This window comes from Danaus plexippus, chromosome 7 (assembly GCF_018135715.1).
Source record: "Danaus plexippus chromosome 7, MEX_DaPlex, whole genome shotgun sequence".
In the NCBI taxonomy this organism is placed as follows: Eukaryota; Metazoa; Arthropoda; class Insecta; order Lepidoptera; family Nymphalidae; genus Danaus; species Danaus plexippus.
This window is the reverse complement of record NC_083541.1, coordinates 5,404,945-5,428,512: the sequence shown is the minus strand read 5'-3', so window position 1 is coordinate 5,428,512 and position 23,568 is coordinate 5,404,945. Positions and strand designations below refer to the sequence as shown.

The following is a 23,568-nucleotide window of genomic DNA, read 5'->3' as shown; positions in this document are numbered from 1 at the left end:
TAGTAAAAGACAAAATCTTAATACACAGCACATCAGTCGAAGTTCACGGTAGCTATGTTTGGGAAGTAGTGCAACGTAAGGGGGAACCCCCGAATAATCCGCGATATTTGTTAATAGGGTGAAATGAAATAGAATTGTTAATTCAAGCTCCTTTATTTTTAACCAGGTACACTTGCATGGCGATCTTCAATAGAATGCGAATCTCACTTCACAATACCATAAATACGTTCACATATATCGAAGGAGTATTTAAGCGAAAATTATTTTTTTAATCTATTACGTCATATATATTAACGTATCTATGGTAAAACCATGTGTCCAGATTTATCCATTCAGTACCAATCGTTCCAATCACACTAATACAGATACAACAAATCGGTGTTACTACTATTAAAAATGTGCGACTTAAGCTCTCGCGTTATAATGCGAACAAAATATAATTTCATTTAATTTTTATTTTTTAAATATACTTCTTTAACAACGATTTTTTTTAAAGTATAATTTTAATCTGCGGAACCTTCACGAGCTCGTCCCATGGCAAGTATAGACTTTAAAATCATCTTTTTTTATCTGTATAGTTTTTCTTATTCAACAAAGTTATATCTAAGAAACATTGAGACTAGAGGTAAAACTTACATCTATTTATTCTAAAAGTACAATTACAGTGCATAGTGGATTTAATAATTTCACTGATAAAAATAACTTTGAAATGCTCATATTTTTATTCTACATTCGCTACAGACTATCAATAATTTAAAGAAACACAATTCGATGTTTAAAATCAAAATGACAAGAATGTGAAGTCTAAATTAAAATTTCCAAAATCTATCTAATTACTAATATTAAGACATTGTTATTTTTCAATAAAGCCACATTCAATGAAATAAACAACTTATAATTAAAAGCAAAGCTATGTATATACAAACCTCTTCACATGACACCGTTAACTTACTCTCTCCTTGAGACAATTCCGGTTATAATTTTATTTTATTTACACATAAAAATAATCTTCCGAATAACATAAAAATTAATGAATCGTCTTAATAAAAGAAAAATATACAATGAAAATTAAAACAGCACAGATTATCTTAAAAAGAAGTAATAATTAACAATCTACCATAATACAATATCACAGTTCATTTATGCAAAAGTATTATAAAAAAAAATACGCCGAGATATTGGATTTTACAAAGAAATTATGGCAATATTCACTTAAATTACAGACAAATAAATTTTTACACACAATATATGTAAGCTTAGAGAATTTTTTTAATCTGTGGTAATTTTTTTTATAATAAAACATACCGACTCAAGCTACCCCATGTTATTTGAATTAAACAATTATAAGATTAAAAAATGTGCTGACAATTAAATGTTGATTTGTAGTGAATTTACTGGTTTTAGTAAGAATTTATGTTATAACTACACTTTTAATTAATATCCACCGATTTCAATTTTATATTGCAAGGTATTCAAGTAAATAAATGGCAACATTATTTGAATAAGTGTGAAACTTTCAAATATATGTATAGATGGAAAATGTAGTTATAATTGTTATTAGCTAAGTCGTGGTCAGTTTATGTCGGACAGAGGACTTTCAGGATGTAATCTGTTAGAAGAGTCGGAACTGTAGGGCTGTCTTCGTTGATTGCTTTCAGAACTGTAAATGCATAATATTTTTTTTTAATATCATATACATATATAGATAATAATCTTTGGATAGTAAAAATATGAACACAGATTATAAATACTAAATAGTTTTAACATTTAATGTACCATAGACAATATTTTATATTGACAAATATCATAGCCAGGGATAATTTATAATTGTTTTTGGTTAGATATAACATATACATTATAATTGTTATATGTATACTCACTCTTTATAAGGACCTGCAGTGATTGGTTGTCAGGAGTCCCGTTCTCCAAGTGGAAAGGTATCACAGTTGTCAAGTACTGGAAAATAAATATTGTAATACAATGACATATAATAAATTGATTTCACCAAAAAAAAATATTCATATTATTGTATTAAAATCTTTTGCTTTGCTATTCTAATGACATTTGTTTATAAATTTTTTTATAGATATAGTGGCCATTATTTTATAATAATTTTGAAGTGAAACTTCTTATGTGACTTCCAACAAGGTTGCATTAAACTTTTAAGCGAGAGAGAAAGAAAGATACATAAATGAGGACAAAGGGAGAGAGAAAGAAAGATACATAACTATTTTCTAAGAATCAACTATATTCAATCACCTTAGGTTCAGAGTGACTCGTATTCAGGTTGGGCGACCTGGGAGCGCCAGGTCTCTTCTTCTTCTCGACGTGATGCTGCCGCCTCTTGTTCTGGACCGCCAGTAGTAAGGAGATGAAGGTGTTCTTCAGTTCCTTCTCATACTCCAGTTCGTCACGCAGAGCCAGTTCAGCGATGAGCGTCTCGGAGAACTCACGTATCAACACTTCCAGTTCCATGAAGATTTCGTTAAGCTGAGACAGACTTAGTTGACGAAGTTCTGGAAATTAATAAGTACCCTCTATATTAAAAAAAAGTTTCAGTGTCGATATTGAAGGAAAATAATTACTATATTTTATATTGAAGTGGTTTTGTTATGAGTTGTGATATGTCAAACAATAATGACATAATGTATAAAAGATTTCTGACTAGCAACACTGTCGATAAATTATTTTTTTATTAGTCTAATTATTCTTTTTTATTAATAAAGTGGCTTTATAAATGATATTAGACGGATTTCTTAGTAATTGTAAAACCAATTAGTTTTTCTATGAATATTAACTATAAATAAAAAACCGGTTTTATGTAAAAATATACAACGGATTTAATTAATATTATTATATATCATATATTAACAGTTTCTCTTAAATGTGAGGAACATTCCAGAATATTCTATTCGCTTATTCTTAGTTTTCATGGTAACACTATTCACGGAGCGTTATCAGTTATTCAGTCATCAATCTCCGCAGATAGTATTAACGTAGGTTATTGTATGAGAAACGTGACACGCCTCGTATTTAGTGGGACGATGCAAACTTATACTAAGCGTACCGATGACGCTCGTAGTCCATATCCGATGACATATCAGATATACGAATTAGTTCGAAACATTGGTGTTGTATTACGATATCATTATATACAATAATTTAAGAAGTATTCTGTTTATTCATTAATATTTCGTAAATTTAAAACGTTCGGAACAACTCTCGTTAGATTAAAAGGCTAGCGTAAAAATATACTTTGAGGTTATATTTATTTATTCATGTACCGAGAGTGGAAATAGTTACAAAAGAAAAGTGATGCACAAAGGATAACTTATCTCTTAAAAGAGATCTCTACCAGAAACCCTATTGATGGAGGAAACTAGATGAGAAAGCGTGGTGTAGGTACAATAAAAATAGATTAAAATACATTATTTCTATTAGGTTTTTCAAATGTTATATTTTTCTCCTGTTTTCTTTACAAACGATTTTATTATGATCCATTCTATTAGTCAACATGTGTGTAGGCTACACCTACATATGTCTGCTATATTAAAATATCTGTCAAATTAAGCAAACCAGTATATTACTAATCGCCTTCCTTGAATTACATTTTTGACAGTGTTCCGTAAATTACGATTAACGAGAAATCTGATGCAAAGCATCGTTATATGCCCGTACGATCGCTAATTATAGCAAAAAAATTTTTTGTTTACAAAATCAGATCTAAGACTTTCGCGAGTTTTATTCATTTAAATTTTTTATTTACAATCAAACTGAATGCCATGTTTTGGTTTCTGCATTTATATTTATTTATTCGTTCGCTTGTTGTGATCAAATATCATTGTCTGTAGCACAATGGCATAAATGATTTTGAAGATGTTTTAAATTTAAATCCGTCAATGCGAGATGTTTTTCTAACGAGATGAAAATCTGGGTCGGAGTCTTACAAGCTATAAATCTCAACGTGACATTGGTTTACGACAAGTGTTTACGATGTTATATAAATAAAAATTAAATTTGATATAATATACCATAATTGCTTACTAAAAATATGTGACTAAGTATATATTAAATATATTTTATATTTAAGATACAAGGAACATATAGTATTGCCGAGAAGTATGAAGAAAAATATATATATGTACAAATATGAACAATTAAATCTGATAAAGAAAAAAAAATCTATAGTAATTTTTTTATTTTTATTAGATTGATATATAGAAAAAATATATATAAATATGTATTATAGTAAACAAGAAATATATTATTAGAGTTAGTACGAGTATATTTCTGCCTTAATAGGCTAAGAATATTTCACTTACTGTCTTCGTAGAGTGGCGAGCTGAGTACTTCCTTCCCCTTCTCCAGAGCCTCGTTGTATTCTATCATGTCACCCTCGGACGATGGGGTCTCTTGCATCATATCATCAATTTCTTGGATCACCTGGTTTTATTATATTTATATAGAATTAACACGAAAGAAGATATTTTTATACTTGAACTTTAAAGTTAATCCCAAGTTTTGTTCCAATCCTTTTTCTTATATGAAATTCATATACAAACCTACTTATATATTGTATATATGTTATATATATAAAAGTATGTGTGTTTCATAAACATATGATGTGCAATTTCAAATTGATTTTATAATATTCTAATAGTATTATACATTTCAATTAATATCTAAATTTGTTAAAAAAAATTGTTGAGCGTTAGGTACTTCATTAAATAGAAAAAAATATAACCGATAAATTGTTGTAGATACGCGGAAGAGAATCAATATTTGATCAAATTGAACTTGATCTATAAATATGTCCCTTAATGCGTCATGATCCTACCTCATCAGCAGTCTTCACCGGGCACTCGTGGTCCTGGTGCAAACCTCCCAATATGAGAGCGTGCATATCAAGATCCGAAGCTACCGCCTCATCCTCGGAGCTATGGATTTCATCATCAGGAGTCATCGCACCCTATGGAAAATCACCCTCATTACCAAAAACCCTTTCAATATATTACCTAAAGAGGAAAAAAAACGACGAAAAGAGGGTGCAAAAATAAAATGAACGTCAAATAAGTAGGGCTCTATAGGATGTCCTACTTACGAGTGGCAGCCTCGACGCTCGCTCCTTACCGCGTGGCTTCTGTTACATCATGATAAACTTTAGCCATTTTGCAAATATACTTAATAATGTCATTTACTGCTATTTGGAAACTTTCCCGTCATTTTCTATACGGCAACATATTACCACATTGTTATAACCTTATTAACCACATTTAAGCCTTGTTATTTTTAGTCCTTTATAATTGCAAGTTCATCAATCTTTTTTTTAAACAGTAATTATAGTAATCCGAGGTCTCTGAACTGCGCAAACAATAGTAGCCAACTTTTTCACAAGTCCAGTGTAACTAACATTTTTACGGCGTATTATGTTGAGAAACAAAGGCGAAACGGGAACGACCGTTTAAAACTTTTGCGTTTCAAAATTTTATGATTAAAAAAAAGCAAATGTCATTTTTAAATTTGGAACTCTAGAATGGAAATCGTTGTGACAGATGTCAGGATTATGAGATTAGGAAGTGGTAAGAAGTTGATTGGGTGTGAGAAAAGATGGCGACGGAATTTATGATTTGTAAGCAGAAATAGCTTAATATTAATAAATTCTGTAATATTTATAATGGTAACAATAAAACCGTTCACTTGACCTGTTTCGTACATTGATGGTCGGAATGAATTGCAAGTGGAACAAATAAACGTGGCCTTAGATTTAAAACACAAACTGGAGCAAGTGAATCATATGTTTTATAACGAGAAATATATTAACGAGTTCTTAATAATTCTGTATTAAAAGCTTTATGAGGTTCGTGTTTATTTTTGTTACGTACCTTTTTGTCGCTCAGATTTAAAGTAGGGATGTGCATCTTCCTCGAGAAGGATTTTGTCCAGTCTATAGGGAGTATGTTCCCGAAATTTCCGGTTATTGTCCACCACATTCTATAACAGAAATATATAAATTATATCATTTTTTGTTTATGAAATCTATACCTACACGGAGCGATTTAAAAGTAATACAAATTTTTTATACTTTTATTTAATAAACAGTTGTTTGTAATAAGCCAGTTGTACGTAAAATGTGAGTTTTGTTTAAATAAATATTTATGTTATTGGCTTGTTGAATTATTACAGAAAGTAGGTGGAACGTTATTTAAAACGTTTTAGTCAGACATGTACAATTGACGGATTCTATGAAATATAGGAATTTATTTGCATATATTTTTAATACGAAATTAATTAAATATTATCTGTGCCCGCGGTTTTGTCCGCGTTATCATATTTATAGTAATGATTATAAATACAATGTTTACAATAAAAGTAGACTAGGTTATCTTTTTACATCAGCTGTCTGCCAATGAAAGACAGACTGAAATTGTAATAAATGTTGTTTTTGTATACATGTGTACCTCATAGTTCAATATGCGTTGTATAAACAGCGGTTATATTAATGTAACAAACAGACACACACAATTTTATTTATTTATATATGTACGTAGAAATAGGAAGTACAATAGAATTATACGAAGAAAAGTGATTTAATATTTGTTCTCGCCATGGAAAACTCAAATGCTCCTGACCTTGCCATACAATTACAACACAAATATAATCAAATCATCCTCGTTATTTCCCGTGAGCTGATGCTGGGAACTACGCGTTACATCACTCTCCCAATTATTTGTGTACAAGGTCTCAAATTATGATCACAGCATTGACTAACACTTGCTTAATAATAAACCATAAAATATATCAATAAAATCTCCACAGACACACCAAACATCAATCTATTCACCGTGACCCGATCAATTAACCCAAAAAAATATGTAACCCACGCTCGTTTTCTGCGATAGAATACATTTTATACATGTTACATGCGGCGTGCATACTGTGTGCATACCATTAGCATTTATGGAATCTCAGCGTCTAAATTCGTCCTGTAGTTTTGAACACCTCCATATAGTACCGAGAGCCGTCAGGAAACAAAAAGTACTCCCATGACTCAGTCCGGAGACTCGAATTGCCGTCAATTTGAGACCGCGTTGCACGTCACTACTCAATTGAAGGAATGTGTCACTTCGTACATGCATGTACTCAGATAATAACAAAGTTATATTCAGTCGTGTTTATTATGAGACAATAGTACTTGATAATTTAATATTAAATTATGTTTTTCGTTGTATTTATAAGATTAGTTCATAGCACAGTGATTACGGGTAGACGAGATGTGGCTGAATGATGATTATTTAAAATATAATAATATGACCAGTTACAAAAAAAAAAAGGGTTACATGTAAATGTGTCCGAAAATCTTAGATAATTACAACCAACACTAGAAAAGAATTTTGAATTTAATGAAACAGATTATAAAATGTGGGTGTTTCGATATGTCGAATGTCAAATAATTATAAATATTTATATATTATCTGACCTTTTATATGGTCCCTTATCTCATTGCATGAAGCTAGCTACCCAATATGGCATGCTGCTCACATTGTCTGAAATATATTTTCTTTATGATTAATATTAAAATCGATATTAATTGTGATTTTAAATGGAACATATAAAAACAAGTTTTTATCTAGTCATGATAGCAGTAATTAATAATTTCTTTATACAAATTGACTATAGGTCCAGTATGTGTATTTGTGTGGGTGTGTGTGTGTCTGTTTATGCTTGTCTGTGTTTGTAAAACATTAAATCTTCATGAGTTTTATCTTTAATGACACATATAGTGTGCCATCTCACAGCTAATTCTTAATTCGTCCCTGTTATCATAATTATATTCAGAGTTACTTGAAGTCGAACTTTAAAACGAAGATAACTTTAAATAAATATTTAATAACAATCTATCTGTGATAAATATAATGAGCTGTATTTTTAAACTCATGTATATGTAAAAGAGTTTTAAGAGACTTGTTAGTAGATCACTTTTATCAGTCTTTGTCTTTGAGCAGCGTCTAATGACGTCCAAAGGAGATACTTGACATCTATAGTGAGAGCAGTAACTGACTACCTGACTCACATTCTTTGACGAGACAAAGTAAAAGATCCAGTCAAAGGAATATATTATAGTGACAGACTTTTTTTTTTAATTTAACTATCAAATATAACGTCCTTAAATTTAATCTATTCAGCCGTGTAAAGTATAACAAACCTTCATGCTGGAAAATAATTTGAATGGTTTGTTTTGCTTACAGCGTACGAACATTATTCATAACACAATAATGAAAAAAAATATGTTTATCTCATTTGTTTTAACTGTGGGCGGTTTTGTTATTGGATGTAACATACATATGGTTACACGTGATCCGCTGAATGACAATCCCAGTAACAGGTCTGGTGGAATCGTTGTGACGTCCACCGCCATATGGTCTTCTGGTACGCAGATGACTATTTAAGTTAACCATGCCAGCTTCAAAATTGAATTTGCGATATACATTTGCTTTATAAAAGTTGTCTGTTCGAATATACAAATGTGAATTACTGAGTCTGACTTCGTTGTAATACAATGTGTTTATATTATTCAATACTGCTCGCTAGAAGAAAGCTGACGAACATGTTTTTCGGTGACGCAATAAGAATTTCGCGTGCGTTGAACTTAGAATAAACTTAACATATAGTTTGCAATATCATTAAGTATGGTAAATATAAGTCATATTAAAACTATTCTATTCGTGATTTACCTTATCGATCTGTTTTGTAAATGCTTTGGTCTTATTGAAATAAATATAGAAGATTTCTGTGTGTAATTCAATTATTAGATGGGAGCGGAATTAGAATTTTCTGGAGTAGGTCATACGAAGTTTGCAAGTCTTTTAGCGCTCGCCTACAAAGAGGGAAAATAGGTTTAGCGCCTCTTTATGTGTCGAAAGTTTTAGTTAAATGAGAAACAGGATCTATCTCATAAAGCATTATTGTATTTAGCGATCAAATAATACTAGTTGCAGATAATTGCCTAATAAAAAAAGGTATCCGATATGAAATATGAAAGTTGCGCTATGCATATTTGTGTGTACGTAACCAAATATGAAATAGGCGCTTACTAAAATAGAAGTGTCCCCAAACACGAACTAACCGATATGGCTAAGTAAATTTTTACAGTTAGCTTTGTGCGTATCACGCATAAAGCTGAGCCTAAGTGGTTAGCGGCAGACATTTTGGGTATGGCATAAATCAATCTCCTTTCTCTCCTTTCTTTTTTATTTTTTTTTTGTTTTGAAAAAATAAATCCAAGAGTAACTTCTAGAAAGATCTAGTATGATCTATTTTTGAATTCAAACTGAGTTTTTTTTTATTCCAGCTTAAAATATAAAAACATGTTCTGTTGAAATATTGCTTCATGTTAAGCATATTGCAGATTTATTTGTGTAACAAATATTGCGTGTGTATGGTAATCGATTTTAGACATCGATCGTTTCTGAAAGCTTGACGAGATGAGAGTGATCCGAGACTCGTTTTAGTAATTGCAGTATAAATTGTTTTTGTTAATATTGTTACAAAATATAATTTTCAAATATCATATGTGCTTTTTAAATAAGCATCGTGTACAACCACACATAATATACAGTGTTAATTAATAACAATATCTGTGTGTTTCTCTTCCAGTTGATTTAAGAAAAAATGTATTTAAAATAACTACATATAATGAAGGATATGCAGGATTCTTATCTTAATTTTATAGCAGATTGAATTTGCAGACAGTTTGTTATATGAGAAACAATACAGTACAAATGCAAAGATAAAACGCAGACGGGGTCGCCGATAAGCACTAGTTAATAAATATTATATATATATATGTATATAATTTTTCGACTTGTATATACAACTCCTGATTAAAAGACGCAGTTCGTATTGAATTTATCTGTATAAGTATAGACGCTAAGCTTCTGGGAACCAAAAACCTGTCTGGATTTCGGAATCCACATTCCGCAGGCCACCAGAAAAGAAATTGTGGTGCACACATCCACAGAACCAGAGTGCATTTAAACAGAAATATGCTTTGTGTTATACATACATACTGTACGTTTTTAAGTGTTTGATTGTATGAATTAAACAGAACCCTAAGTACTGGTAACGCCAGTTTGAAAGTAATAAGGTTCGTTATTTTTCAACCACGATAGAAATCTAATTGAAAACATAAAATATATATAATGAATATTCTAAAACTGACGGTATATAAGTTGATAATGAAAACTCATTAAAACTCAAAACAGATTATTATAATAATCACAGATAATATTTTAATTAAAAAAAAAATCAGTCATTTATAATTATAATTAGAATAGGTGATAATTATATTACATATTGCCCTTTGTTTCGTGATAACTTAGGAACAAAAAATATTTACGAACATTTTCAAAAATTATGAATTATTTGATAATTAGCACACAAAATATATATTTAGCCTCGTCTCTTCGGGTTCAATTAAAGGTTCAAAGGCTTAAAGGTTAGAAATCGCCCTTTGTGTGAATAGATATTTTTTATATCGTTTCAAAAGGGGTAAAATATATAGGTCATGTTCAATAGTAGTGGCCTTTAGCATATTTATAAAGCTAAATATTTTTATTTAAAAAATGCTTCGTTAATTTAAAAAGGTCAGTAAAAATACACTCAACCTATAATTTCAAGCTTGGATTTTAAATAGATTTTCTTAAAAAAATGTTATTTTGATTACTTTGTATGTAGTTTTCATTACATTTTCACCTGGACCTGGACTCGTTTACTACTGGAAATCGAACTCGAAGCCAATATTTTAGCATCACAACCATTACATAATAAATAACGTATCCAGCCTTGAAATCCATTTCATTTATAATTCATGTTAAATCGATACGTTTCATGAGCGTGCAGACATTGTAACTAAGTCTACATTATAACTTTTAAATAATATAATTTTTAATGTTCATAATTTAATCCATACAGCCAATGTGCACGTATTGTTTAAAAAACGTTTTTATTTCATTCAGTTGGCATATTTTTATAATGTCATCAGCGACACGATGGTATCGATTGAACTGGATTCTTACGACCCAATAACTCACATCGACTCATATAAATGAACCAAAGCCTTTTATACTATATCACGTGTAAGTCTTAGAAACAATTTTATTGCAAACATTTTAAATGATTCCTATTTATTTTTATATATCAGTTTTTCTAAATGGAATATTTTTTTTACAAACATTCGTATTTACTCTTTAGGTATGTATTGTTTTAAGAAAATTAACTGAACTATATTATGTTAATAAAAACGCTTTTCACTCCTACATTTAACATATTTTTTAGGCAAAATATAAACATATTTAAACAATAAAATATTTTATTCATATATTTTATTATTAAACTTCTAAAAATAGATAAGAAATAATTAATGTATAATAACTCTTTGTAGTCGATCAGAGACACTTAAGTGTCAATATTGATAACTTCTAAGAGGCGTATCGTAGGTAGGTAATCATAATGGTTTGACATCATCGACATTTATAATTATAAGATAATATTAATTACAAAATATGCAAAATAATAAATATATTCCAAAATAGAGAATTTTAATTAAAAGCATATCAATAAATATAACCTTATTTAAGCGTTCCACAAGCGATGCGAGTAGCGAAGGCGGGAAGATCACTTTTAGGATTTAATATGAGTCGCATTTTTTTTAATAGTGTCAAAGCAAATGAGGCCAACGTCCATGTTATTCTGGATGGCCTAAAAATAAATTGAAAATACTTTGCCTAGGTGGCAGCTAGGAGTTAAAAACGTGACGTTATAATACACGGTTCACGGCTGTGGCGGGGTATTATGATAGCTTAAAATAGATTGGTTTGTATACATTTTTTTAGAAGCAGGTGTAATAAGCCAGGTAGTGGACAGCCGAACCCAAAGCCAGCTTCCTTGTTAAATAAAAAAAAACAATAACAGTTTAATACTCCATAGTTTAACGCCCGTCTCCGCTTGAATGTTTTTAATGTAAATACAAAGCGCCTCCCCTGTCTTGTTTATGTTATATTAATTTATAGTTAGGAAGTGGTAACTCGGCTGTTTCGATGGACGCCATGCCGGTTGATTAATGTCTTTCGATTCTTTTGGTCTTCTCTTATTTTAATAAATCAAACGGATATCACGTCTAATTGGATTGATGCGAGAAAAATAGATAACACTTAAGTGGTTTCTTTCTTAGAAACTTGATTTGTCATGGGATATTGTATGGTTAGTTTAAAATATGTGTTATCTCAACCTCTCTGTGTAGTCATAATGTTCGTTTTTATAAAACCTTCCAATACATTAATTTGTGACATAAATCTAGCCAGAAGACCACACTATGCTCCCGCAAAGTTAAAAACAAACTCAGTCATAAACCCAACAATTGCAAACATGCAGAATAATCGCAAATACATTGCAAGGGAATTAAACCATGCAGGACGTTCCATACCGGTGAAAATACAGGTTGAATTTATGTCACCCGATGTAAAGATAAGCAGGTATTTCCATACATTAACTGAGAGTAAAAGTGAAGCTGCAGAGCAACTTGTCAACTCGTATATACGAACACGTTAATGTACGGCCTTTGTCGCGCCCATGAATATAACAAATAGCCCATGAACGCCCACTGTTTGCTGCGAATACAATTGTTTGGACACCCGAGGTGACTATATTTATAGCCGCTTAAATGTGATGTTTTACATATACAAATGAACATATATTTTTGCCCTTTAAATGAATTATGTACCGATCGTGTAGTAATCAACTTAGCCGTAAACTATATAAGCAGAAGTATGTTTACGTCGTGGTATTTTTAATCTCTTGGATGGACTGTTTTTCTCAGTAGCATATAATCTGTGACACCTACATAAGGTCACTCCTCCCACAGACCGAAGTCACGTTGCCTCGACCGTCTGTCAAATTGTATTTCATTTAATCTAATCAATCACACAACAGTCATGTAAATATAATCAGTAAACGTTTGCACTACGTGATGCGTCTATCGTGTTTACTTCTGAGTTGTCTAACTTAAAACAAATATTAGTTTACTGTTGTGAAATATTTTTGAAATATTGTAGACTGTATAAGTAGGAGTGTATAATATAGGTAGATATAGCTATGGAAATTGTATTCATATATTGTCAGTATACATAGAAGGTTAACATAGAGACTTAAAACCGATAGTTTGAAAGTATATCATGTAAAAATTATATGCACTCCTGCCGATGATGTACGTAACGTTAACACGTTCAGTGTTAACGTTAACGTTTTGAACGCGTAGTAAGGATAGTGGATCCTCATTGTTTATTCGTAAATCAAGGTCCGTCAGATGTGACCTCATTCTGTGTGGGTCATGTTGACGCTGTCTTCGCCGCAGTCACTTTTTATATTGTGTCACTATGTATAAATGAAGATAGCATTCCGAAGGTGACTAAGTTGAGCTTAAAAACGAAGTTCATGATTACATTGTAATATGACGTAAGTTTAAATAACATTACTTTAAAAAGCTGTAAAAGTTAAATTATATTCTATATACTTAACATAACCAATAACCTTTGTAACCATTTAAAGAGTCAATACGCTAGAACACAGAGTAAACACGCGTTAAAAATGGCCACGGCCTCATAATGTGCATTGTTTGTCTCAAATATACATATAAATATTGCACGCAGAATGATTACTATACGTAAATTACTTAGAAAAGTATAGTATTGTATTCATAACGAATCACGTTTCAGTCATCGTGACGGCTCATTACTCAGGAAGTAAATGTTCGATAGATATGGCTTTGTTTAGTTATATATTGTGGGAGCGAAGTTTTTGTTCGCGACAGGTCTTACCTGTTTTAATAGTAACTCCCGTCCCGACTGCGCCGAAAGGAGGGTTATGTTATGTGCAAATGTTCCCTCGCAATTCAGAATGAGGTTCATTAATTTCGACAAACTAGACGACAGATTCAGCTTTAAATTAAGTCGTTATTATTATATGTAAACATGACATATATGCTTAGGAAATAACATAATATTTGTTTGAAAGTAATCTCTAAAGTAGTAAAAGTATTAAAAGCACTAGCAAAAATTTTGGTCACTTAAATGCGAATTTTTTTATCCTGTTTGGGATCATTAAACTATGATGTGTGATATGCTTTTGTTTTTCTTTCTAAGTAAAGGATCATTTGGAAAATCTAGATCAGTAAACCTTTATCGTGCTGATATAAGGCTAATGACCGACTGTATGGTTGACCGGTATAAAAGATAAATATCTTTATTATAGAAGTATTATTACTTATACAACTTAGTATTTTAATATATATAAGAATAAAAAAAATAATTTACAATAAGTTTTCAATGAATTAATATATACAATGTTTTGGGCGAAATGTTTTGGTTGAAAAGAAATCCGAGTTAGTTTAAATCTAGCCTATAACTGTATTTCTTTATAAAAACCCGACACATTAAAAAAGGTGTTAGGAGTTTGACGTCGATGTCTGTGTGTGGCATCGTAGCTCACAAACGCTTCGACCGATTATGATGCGTTTATTTTATTTGAAAGCCTGTTTCGTTGCTGTGGTTCGTAGTTATGTTTGGTTGATATCGGTCTAGCAGTGTTAGAGTATCAACTAATAACAAAATGGTAGTGACGTGACGAAATGGTAGTGACGTAATTTATACGTAGGATTATTTGATTAAGGACTTCACGCTTGCCAGTATAATGGTTTAATATATTTTTTTTAAATTAAAAATTAATTTAAAGTAATTGGTATATATTTATAATATTTCAAAGATCGCTTAGTATATTTTTAAAACATATAGGAACAAAATTTAAGTATAACTTATACATTTTTTCGTATAATTATGACACCGATAAAATCATGAATAAATCCATTATTCATGTTTCTTGTGATATCAACATGTAGTTAGTAAGTAATTGTATTGACAGTATTGACAGACTATCTAATAAATTACGATGTATTTGACCAAATTAATTAGAAAGTAACTTGATAAATGCGGAACTCGTAATATTTGATGTTCATTACCAAATTAAAATAAATACTTGATATAAATATTGTCATAAATTTTAGATTTGAGCTTTTTTTTTAAACCGAATTTTAAATACGTGGTATTGTATTTAAACTTTTTGTTGTTACAATTTAATCTATACTTGCATGTATTTACATATGTTAAAATCATATGCGTTTATTTATCATGTGAACTTAACATAGATCTACATTATTTTGCTGTTTGTTTCGTCTTCAAAGATATAAATAAAATACAGTGATTTATAATACAACAGTTTTTAAAGTCGGTTAAAATAAAAACATTCAAATACAAGCAAGCAATGAATGATTAAATAAGAGACATCTTAAGATATTTCCACTTTGTAGATGTAAACACACGACTAACAATATACTAACACCATATAAGGCTTCTCCTCGTCTGAACGCCTCAGACAACTAACGCAGACGAGTATCTATGTAAGAAGACTCGTATAAAGATGGCGTCTAAGTTTTTGTATGAGAATTTTTTTTTTGTTTACCGACCAGTTTTAATACGGGACTTGTTCCCTGAAAACTCAAAACAACCGACTGTTATGAGAGGGCATTGTTTTTACAATATAAAAAACTTTCCGCATTCAAGATTTGCTATAATCAACTTTATGGTGTAAAAAAATGAGAGTAAAGTCCCGTTTTTCTTTACGTCTGCAATAAACGTTGTATTAACCTAAAAGTCCACTTCATTAACAATAATGCAAGCAATAAATCACTCGCATACGTGTTGTTTGTTATTTGTTACTTGGAAGCAATCATAGCACTTCAAAATATTAATGGCGAATGTGAAATCTTAAACATTAAGTTCGCACACAATAAGTAAATAAATTGAAATATCATATATAATTTAATACCCATAAAAATAACAGTTAATGCATCCATATTTTTACGCCACAAATATTATTTTATTTAATTTCATTACATTTCATATTATGTTGTCATTTAGTTTTATGTCTTTTATATTTTAATTAGTTTCACTAGTCACAGATTAATCCTGACTCCATCGGTTAACACTTAGCAGTTTCAATTCCTGACCCGCTGCCATCTACACCGAGCGCCAGGATACTCGCTGGTAAAACCGGTATGAGATTATGGGATCCTGTTCTTATACGGCCCGACTTTCTTTGGCTAATACGGAGACGTTGAATAACTTATGCTCTTACGGTTTGCTGTACTTTTCAATATTAAAAAAAATCCTTATATAATATAAGGAATGAGACGTTAATTCAGCATACACTATAAAGAATGAGTTATCGTTGTTCTGGTGAATATTTTAAGTTTAAAAAACTTCGTCAAATGATTGAAATAGATTATTTTTCCCTAATATTCTTTAATTATTAAAATAAACAGACGAAACAGGTTTTTTCGAAGCCAATAACGTTTCTAATATTAGAAACTCAAGTAATAAATAAAGTATAAAGTACCTACATATGTTTCGTTTCCTCTATTGAAATGTCGAATGTAATATATACACTTAAATCAATTTTTATTTATATAATATCAAAGAACATTAGTGTTGTCCATATGTGCGTTTTAGGATTAAGACGTGGCATAGTATAGAACGGGCCAGAAATACGGTGCGTGACCATTCTTACGCTACGAAGATGAGTGGGTCCAAGGAATAAAACCAGCCCTTGGGTATTACGTACTATGTAAATTGTTATGAACTAGCCATTGACCCCAGCTTCGTTCGCACTCAACTTGTATTTAGCCTATACCTTATCCATATATAATCCTAACGTGGTGCAAATTTTTTATATAAATTTGAAGAAAAAATATTTAACGTTTATATAGTGGTGGATTAAACAAATATTTTTTTTTTTCATAAAATATAAATACATAATTTACTTAAGTAAACATAACACACACTACTATGATTTCACACACACACATTAATTCGTGAACATTCCTCAATGTGTGTACGGTCACAAAATGTCAAGTAAAATGACAGTTCTATACTAGTATTGAACTTGTAACAATTAATTGTTTATTTTTTTTATTTGAATGAATTTTCGATAAGCCGCGACTGACAAACATAAAAATTTTACTTCATCATCAGTATATATTATGTATTCAGTCACTTTTACAATGAAGATCGATCGATAGGGGGTGGCACTCCTTTGTGGGGGCCGGATGGAGCGGAGACACAGACGTCCTTGAGAGAATCTTTACAAGGTTAAAAGAATAACTCGCTTAATCTTAGTAATAAGAAAAATGAGTTAGGAAGCTACAAAACACCTTATTACATGAAATATTTAGATTCATAGATAGCGTTGTTGGAATTATTATTATTTAACGGTGAAATACAGAAAGATCTGTACTCCATAAACTCGTATGTGATCAAATTTAATTTTAAACGAAACTGAGGCTGGCCGACTTATTTTTAACATACCACCTCAGCTGTTTTCGGAAGTTGTTTAATGTATATAAAAGTTACAAACTATAGCATCGTTTAATGAATGTAAAGCGGTTACTCATTAAGCCGGTAGATTTAGGTTTAGTCATAGATGTATTTAGTCATACAAACAATCCCGGCGTGATGACGTGAATCCAGATCAAAATAAACTGAATGGGGTGCCAATAAAACAACATTCTGAACAACTGAAAAAATATTCATATAATATGTCAGAAGATAATATAAATACGGTACAGGCAATTGAAATACCGGGAAGAAACAACCGAGGCTAAGCGTTCAATCATAGTCATCTGGCAAGCAATCATCTTCGTCACGTAGCGGTCTAGACCGGTAAAGCATCAGGGGTATTTTGAACCGCCTCAATCATCAGCAGTAGGTCGAATCGATATATAACTAAGTCATAATTATAATGAAGCTTCCGTCGCCGATCGTTGGTAATGAAATGTTAACAAAAAATCGTTTATAACATCAGTGACCTCGAGCTTACTCTATATATACTAAGGTCAATGTTCAAATAGTCGTATGCGTATTTCAGCGAGAATTTTACTTAGAAATGTCTATCAAGAAACTCAATATTTTTCATAGAAATACTAAGTACTAATCTGTTGACCCGAATTGAAAAGGGATTTTTTTTTAATTTAATACAATATATGTTGTGTAAAGTAATGAAAATATTATATATTTTGCGATATGTTATCGTGTTGGGTGACTTAAAGGAAACTGAATCTGCGACATGTGGTGATGCGTCATACTAAAGGGAACGATTTACTGGTTACATTATTATGAATATAAAAATTCACATAATGAACTATGTAGGACAAACTTGATTGTTATCAAACCAATTGCTCGTAAGTATGAGACTAGTTTGTACAGTATTATTATACTATTTAAGGAAAGATAATAATTTATGAAGTTGACATTTTGTTTTTAAAAAAGGAAATGTTAAAGGGAACAATTAGCCTTATCTATTTAGCGAAACCAGCAGGCAGTCCATACATAGAAGTCTTAAGATTAAGAAAACTAAACAAGCACTGTTTACAATAGTGCCATAAAGGTATATTTTATACAAATATTTTATATTTTTATACAAGATGTAATATTTAATATAAAACACTATAGAATTCAATCCTTTAACTATAATTCTAGTATGAAATGTCCTGTTTTTAAAAACAATTTAACTGTTGAATTCCTCATAATATAATGATGATGAAGAATGATGAATTCATAATTACGTAAACATTTATAGACATGACGCTTTTGTTCAACCAAAATGTAACTAAGGCGAACATGCACTTTGCGTGTGGTAATTTTATTTTCATACATAATACTATTCGTATTAAATAGTGACAAAACATAATTCTTATATGTTTTGTAAGTAATGATTGGCTACGTCATTCAAATTTATTAGTACTAGTAATCAATGGATATTTTAATAATAATATACTACAATAAAAAATTTGTATCGTGATATAAAAAAATAATTTAATTCTATATGGAAAAATTAATGTAACTTTAACAAAATGTTGTACATATTTTTTTACTTTAGGTACGTCTGTAAGAAACAAATCGTTGCCAGTATCAATATAATAGTTAATACCCTTTTAAAGTACGAAAACCGGTTTCGATTCAAAGGCATATCTCAAAACGTCTTTGGTTATACCATTGTACAATTAAGATTTCTTTGTGTAAGAAGATTTTGATGTATGAAGCGAGTCAGTGAGGTAAATCAATCTCCAATTACTATGTGGGTAGTTGATTGCAAATCGCAGGTCATTCAACCCCCCGCATAAGTGGGCGATACGATGACCGTAATCTTCTGTTCTCATCAACACTTGAGTAAAACACGACAAACTTAAATGAATATATATACATATATATATATATATATATATATATGGAGATATGTAATAAAAGTAATTTTAAAAAATACAGCTTAATTAAAGGTTTTTGATATTTTTTAAATCTGCATACATTAATTATGTATAAACATTCGATAATATTCTTATCTTCGTTAAAATGTTGAATAATTTAAACAAACACAGGTCGTGTTGAAATGCAAAACGAAAGGAAGGAAAGCATGAAAAAACAGAAAGTTCACGCCAATTGGATGGTAACACGCAAATCGACGTCCGATAACGTTCAATACGCTTAACACAAGTTTGGTTACACTACAGACGGAACGTTTTAAGTTCAAAAGTTATAAATCTTCGCACTTTATAGTATTAATAAGTTGTTAAATGAAAAATTTTAAATGCTTTGTATGTAGCATAACTATGCAAACTCGGGGTGGGCATATTGATACGTTTTAAGTAGGGCAACCATCCGCACAGTAATTTAAGATAAAATCCTGATAATACAATTTAAATTATATACCCATAGTATGAACTGGAATTGTCACTCAACACTAAAAGTTTTACCGTTCCTCATTAGCGACATTAATATGACAGATGGTTTGATAACATGTATGTAATATTACATAGGAACTGTCGGTTTTTAGTTTAATAATTGAGTTTGGTACTAGGGTATAAAAGTGACAAAGCATACATATTTTATTATCAATTAATAACATTGACGTCCACGCATCCTTGTATTACTGAATCATTGCGTGCTTCAATGCCTTACGTATTTTGTTCCATTCAGTTTTCATATAAAAATATACAAATATCTTCAAAGAAACGCTGGTATTTGTCTAAATATTGTTTATAGTTCAATCGTAGTATAAGAAAGTTTTATTAGGAAGTTAAAATGTTATTTTAATAGCCGATATGTGACCATTAACGTTCAGCTTGTCAAACTAATTGCGGTAGAATATATCACGCAAACAAGGTCTACATAGGAAAATATATAAATACATTACGAAATTATGTATCACAAATATAAGTATTATTATGTCCAAGGTTAGAAAATATGCGGTTTCATTTACCAGGCTTCCTTCATGCGAACACATTTAAGATGTATTTTCTCAACCCGTTATCATAAAAATTTTGTTCTAAATATTCAAAATTAGAAGTGATGTTACGAAATGTTTAGTTTTTAATTTATATATAACACGTTATAAATGAACGAAACCGAAATGGCGACAGTTGACGGCAATTAAAATAAACATGTTTAAAGAGGAAGTTCTCAAAATAAATTAATTTTAAGTTCGTCACGATATATACAGCATCAGAGAGAGGATTATGCAATCGCTTTCTTATCTTTAAATAATGTTTAAGTAAAAGTAATTGGTATTCGATTCGAACGCAAAGACGTGTGTCGTGTGCCGAGATGGAAGGTAATAAACGGCGCCACGAATTGAATAACAAGTTTGTGAATGTAAATTATCCGTGGAGTCCGTAATATACAAACTCATTTTATGATTATTTCGTTATCTGTGGCGTTCATGATATACAAACTCATTTTATCTTTTTATTAACATGCATTTTTTACATGCACATTTAAATTAATAATACAGTTATATTGAATAAAATGGCAATTACTATGTATTTGTATACGAAATATCACATATTGCGGATCAAAAATTTTGCTGTGTAATTTGGAACTGGTATCATTTATTTATATTATGCATGTGTTTATAATCTGCGAGCGAATGAAAGGGCTCTGCCCCCATCAACCATATTGATAAAAAATTTGGCAAGGTGTACTCAGTGCAAGGTGGAAATAACATCTGCGTGAACGGTGAAGGAATCACGACTAAATCAATGTAGCACCTGTTGTTAACAAAAAAAATGTTTTATTAACATCATTATCTGGTAACACTGGTTATTTTAAAGAAAAATAATTTCTTATATCGGGAAATTAAATACCTGGTAACACTAAAATTGAGCGCTTCTCTAAAAGTTTCCGCTGGTGTAGTCGAATAATTTGAATTTTAATTGGATTTTTCATGATCGTATAAATATTTAACACTTAGTTCTAAATATTTAGATATTTAATTACGATTATCAAATCTTAGTTTGATAACATAATGTATATAATTAAATAAATCGATAAATCAACTGGTTATGTTTAGTTTAATTTATCGAAGGACGCTATTTTATATATCCTGTGTAAAAAGTAGGTTAATTGTTTAAGCAAAATATTTTTAATCTGTTTATGAAGAGTTGTATGGATATGCTTAGCAAAATTGTTAAATTTATATTATTCAACGACTTCACAGCATTCAGGTCATCTGGATTGGTTCCAATACTATGACATAAGAGAATTTTTTTTTGTTATATTTACAAAACTGACACATTTTTTATAGAAACTATGTTTCGTTATGTCGATTTCATTAAATAATTGAAAATGCCTCAGCTTTTTTTCCCATAAGAAAATTTAAATGAACTCTCTGATATATTAAACAATAGAGATATGTGAGAGCCTCGCCGTTTTATGAAGATTCTCATAAATATAAAGACTATGTGACCATGACGATGTCGTCTCATAATACATTGTTGGCTTTATCTTTCTTTTGAAAAGCTGTCTTTAAATTTTCTTTTAGTTTTTTCTTCATCATAATGTTTTCAGATTTTAGTAGTACGTAATACGTATAGGCCTTTAACTCACACCTAGAATTGTATTAATGTCCAAATAATTTCATAATTTTAACACGTCTTTACTTACAAATTAATTATTGTCATTAAAATAATTTTGAAATAAATCATTTTCTTATTTAAATTTCATTTACCTCACATTAATTTATTCACTTATAATGTCAGATTAAAGGTAGGTTAATGGCTAAGGATATGTCAATGTTTGAACTGCTTGACATAATTTAAAAGGACCGTTGTATTGGCCAAGTTATACAGCAATATTATGGTTTATCAAAGCAGGGCGGGTCGGATGCGTCATCGCTACCCTCCTCACGCACCCTCAATTCCCTCTGCACCCCCAACCAAAACGTCGATCGATCTTGAGAAAGACCACTAACGCCATGCGCAAAGCCCGCCCTTTTTGTTTATATTATAAAATCATTATGTATACGTAAAAACATGTAATAGTAAGACAGAATCGTAACATATAAATCAATCATATTACAGACAATAATTTGATACTCACTGGCATTCATTCATTATTTCCTCTTGAGAACGAACTTGGACTGGAGCAAGCTTTTCTACGCTCTCTTCGTAGTTTCCGAAGCACTTTGTGATTTTCTCGTCGAACGTATTCACCAAATCTTCAAGCGAGCCAGAGAAAGTCTCCGTGAAATTATCTCCTTCACAATTTTGCAAATTGTCCTGTTTACACTTCACCGGTTTAGGCTCGTCATTGTCGTTGAGTTTATTGGAGTCCATTTTCATTTTCACCATATCGTTTTTGAGATTATTGATGTTGTTGAGACGTATGTCGTTTCCATTTATGGTCTTCTGTGGATAGTCCGATGTTGAAAAGCAATCGTCTGCCTCTTCGATTTGGGCAAGCGGTGCTTCGAACTCTAGTTCGGCCATCCTGCCAGCCGATTCTCGCATGACCGTTCGTCTACACACGCCGGCTATCGCGCGAACACTAACTAGTAACTGGCAACTGCGCTCAGTCGATGTACCGATTGCCAACTGTGTCGCTTCGGGTCGTGAGGGTGTTATATCTATGTATTTTCTATATTTTACGGAAAGTAGCTAAGCTAAATGTAAATTGCAAGCAAATCCAATCAGTTTACGGTCTGATTACATTAAAGTTTTCAAACAATTTGTAACAACAAGACTTACTATAAACCTAAATTAATTTTCTTGTATATTTATTATCTTGATCATTTACATTAATTACAAATTCCATCTAAATATGCGAGAACAAGTAGTTTCTGCAGTCTGATAGATTTGATTTAAAGTAATTATTAAAATTATTATATTACACTTTTCAAAATTCAAATTTTATATTTCGCGCCTTTGTCTAAACGCCTAAAAATAATGTTAAAACAAAATTCACTCTGGCAATACTGATTCTTATAACAAAACAATACGCATTTGGTGAAAAAAGTATTAATTATATTATCTTTGAAAACTATAATTTCTTTTATCTGTTATGCTAGATATACTAAAAAATATTTTAATACACGTTGTAGATAACATATATTTTTTTATTAATTTATATTTGT

At 30.7% G+C, this 23,568-nt stretch overlaps 1 protein-coding gene across 1 annotated transcript; it reads right to left on the bottom strand.

Moving 5' to 3' along the window:
- Positions 1-134: 134 nt before the first annotated feature.
- On the bottom strand, positions 135-23,014 carry LOC116770548 (fasciculation and elongation protein zeta-2). Its single transcript, XM_032662073.2, has 7 exons — positions 22,536-23,014; positions 5,883-5,991; positions 4,838-4,969; positions 4,323-4,443; positions 2,260-2,516; positions 1,881-1,956; positions 135-1,660 (listed from the first exon to the last, which is right to left on the bottom strand). The coding sequence occupies exons 1-7, from the start codon at positions 22,943-22,945 to the stop codon at positions 1,578-1,580; spliced, it is 1,188 nt and encodes a 395-aa protein (XP_032517964.2). The 5' UTR covers positions 22,946-23,014; the 3' UTR covers positions 135-1,577.
- Between the last annotated feature and the right edge of the window lie 554 nt (positions 23,015-23,568).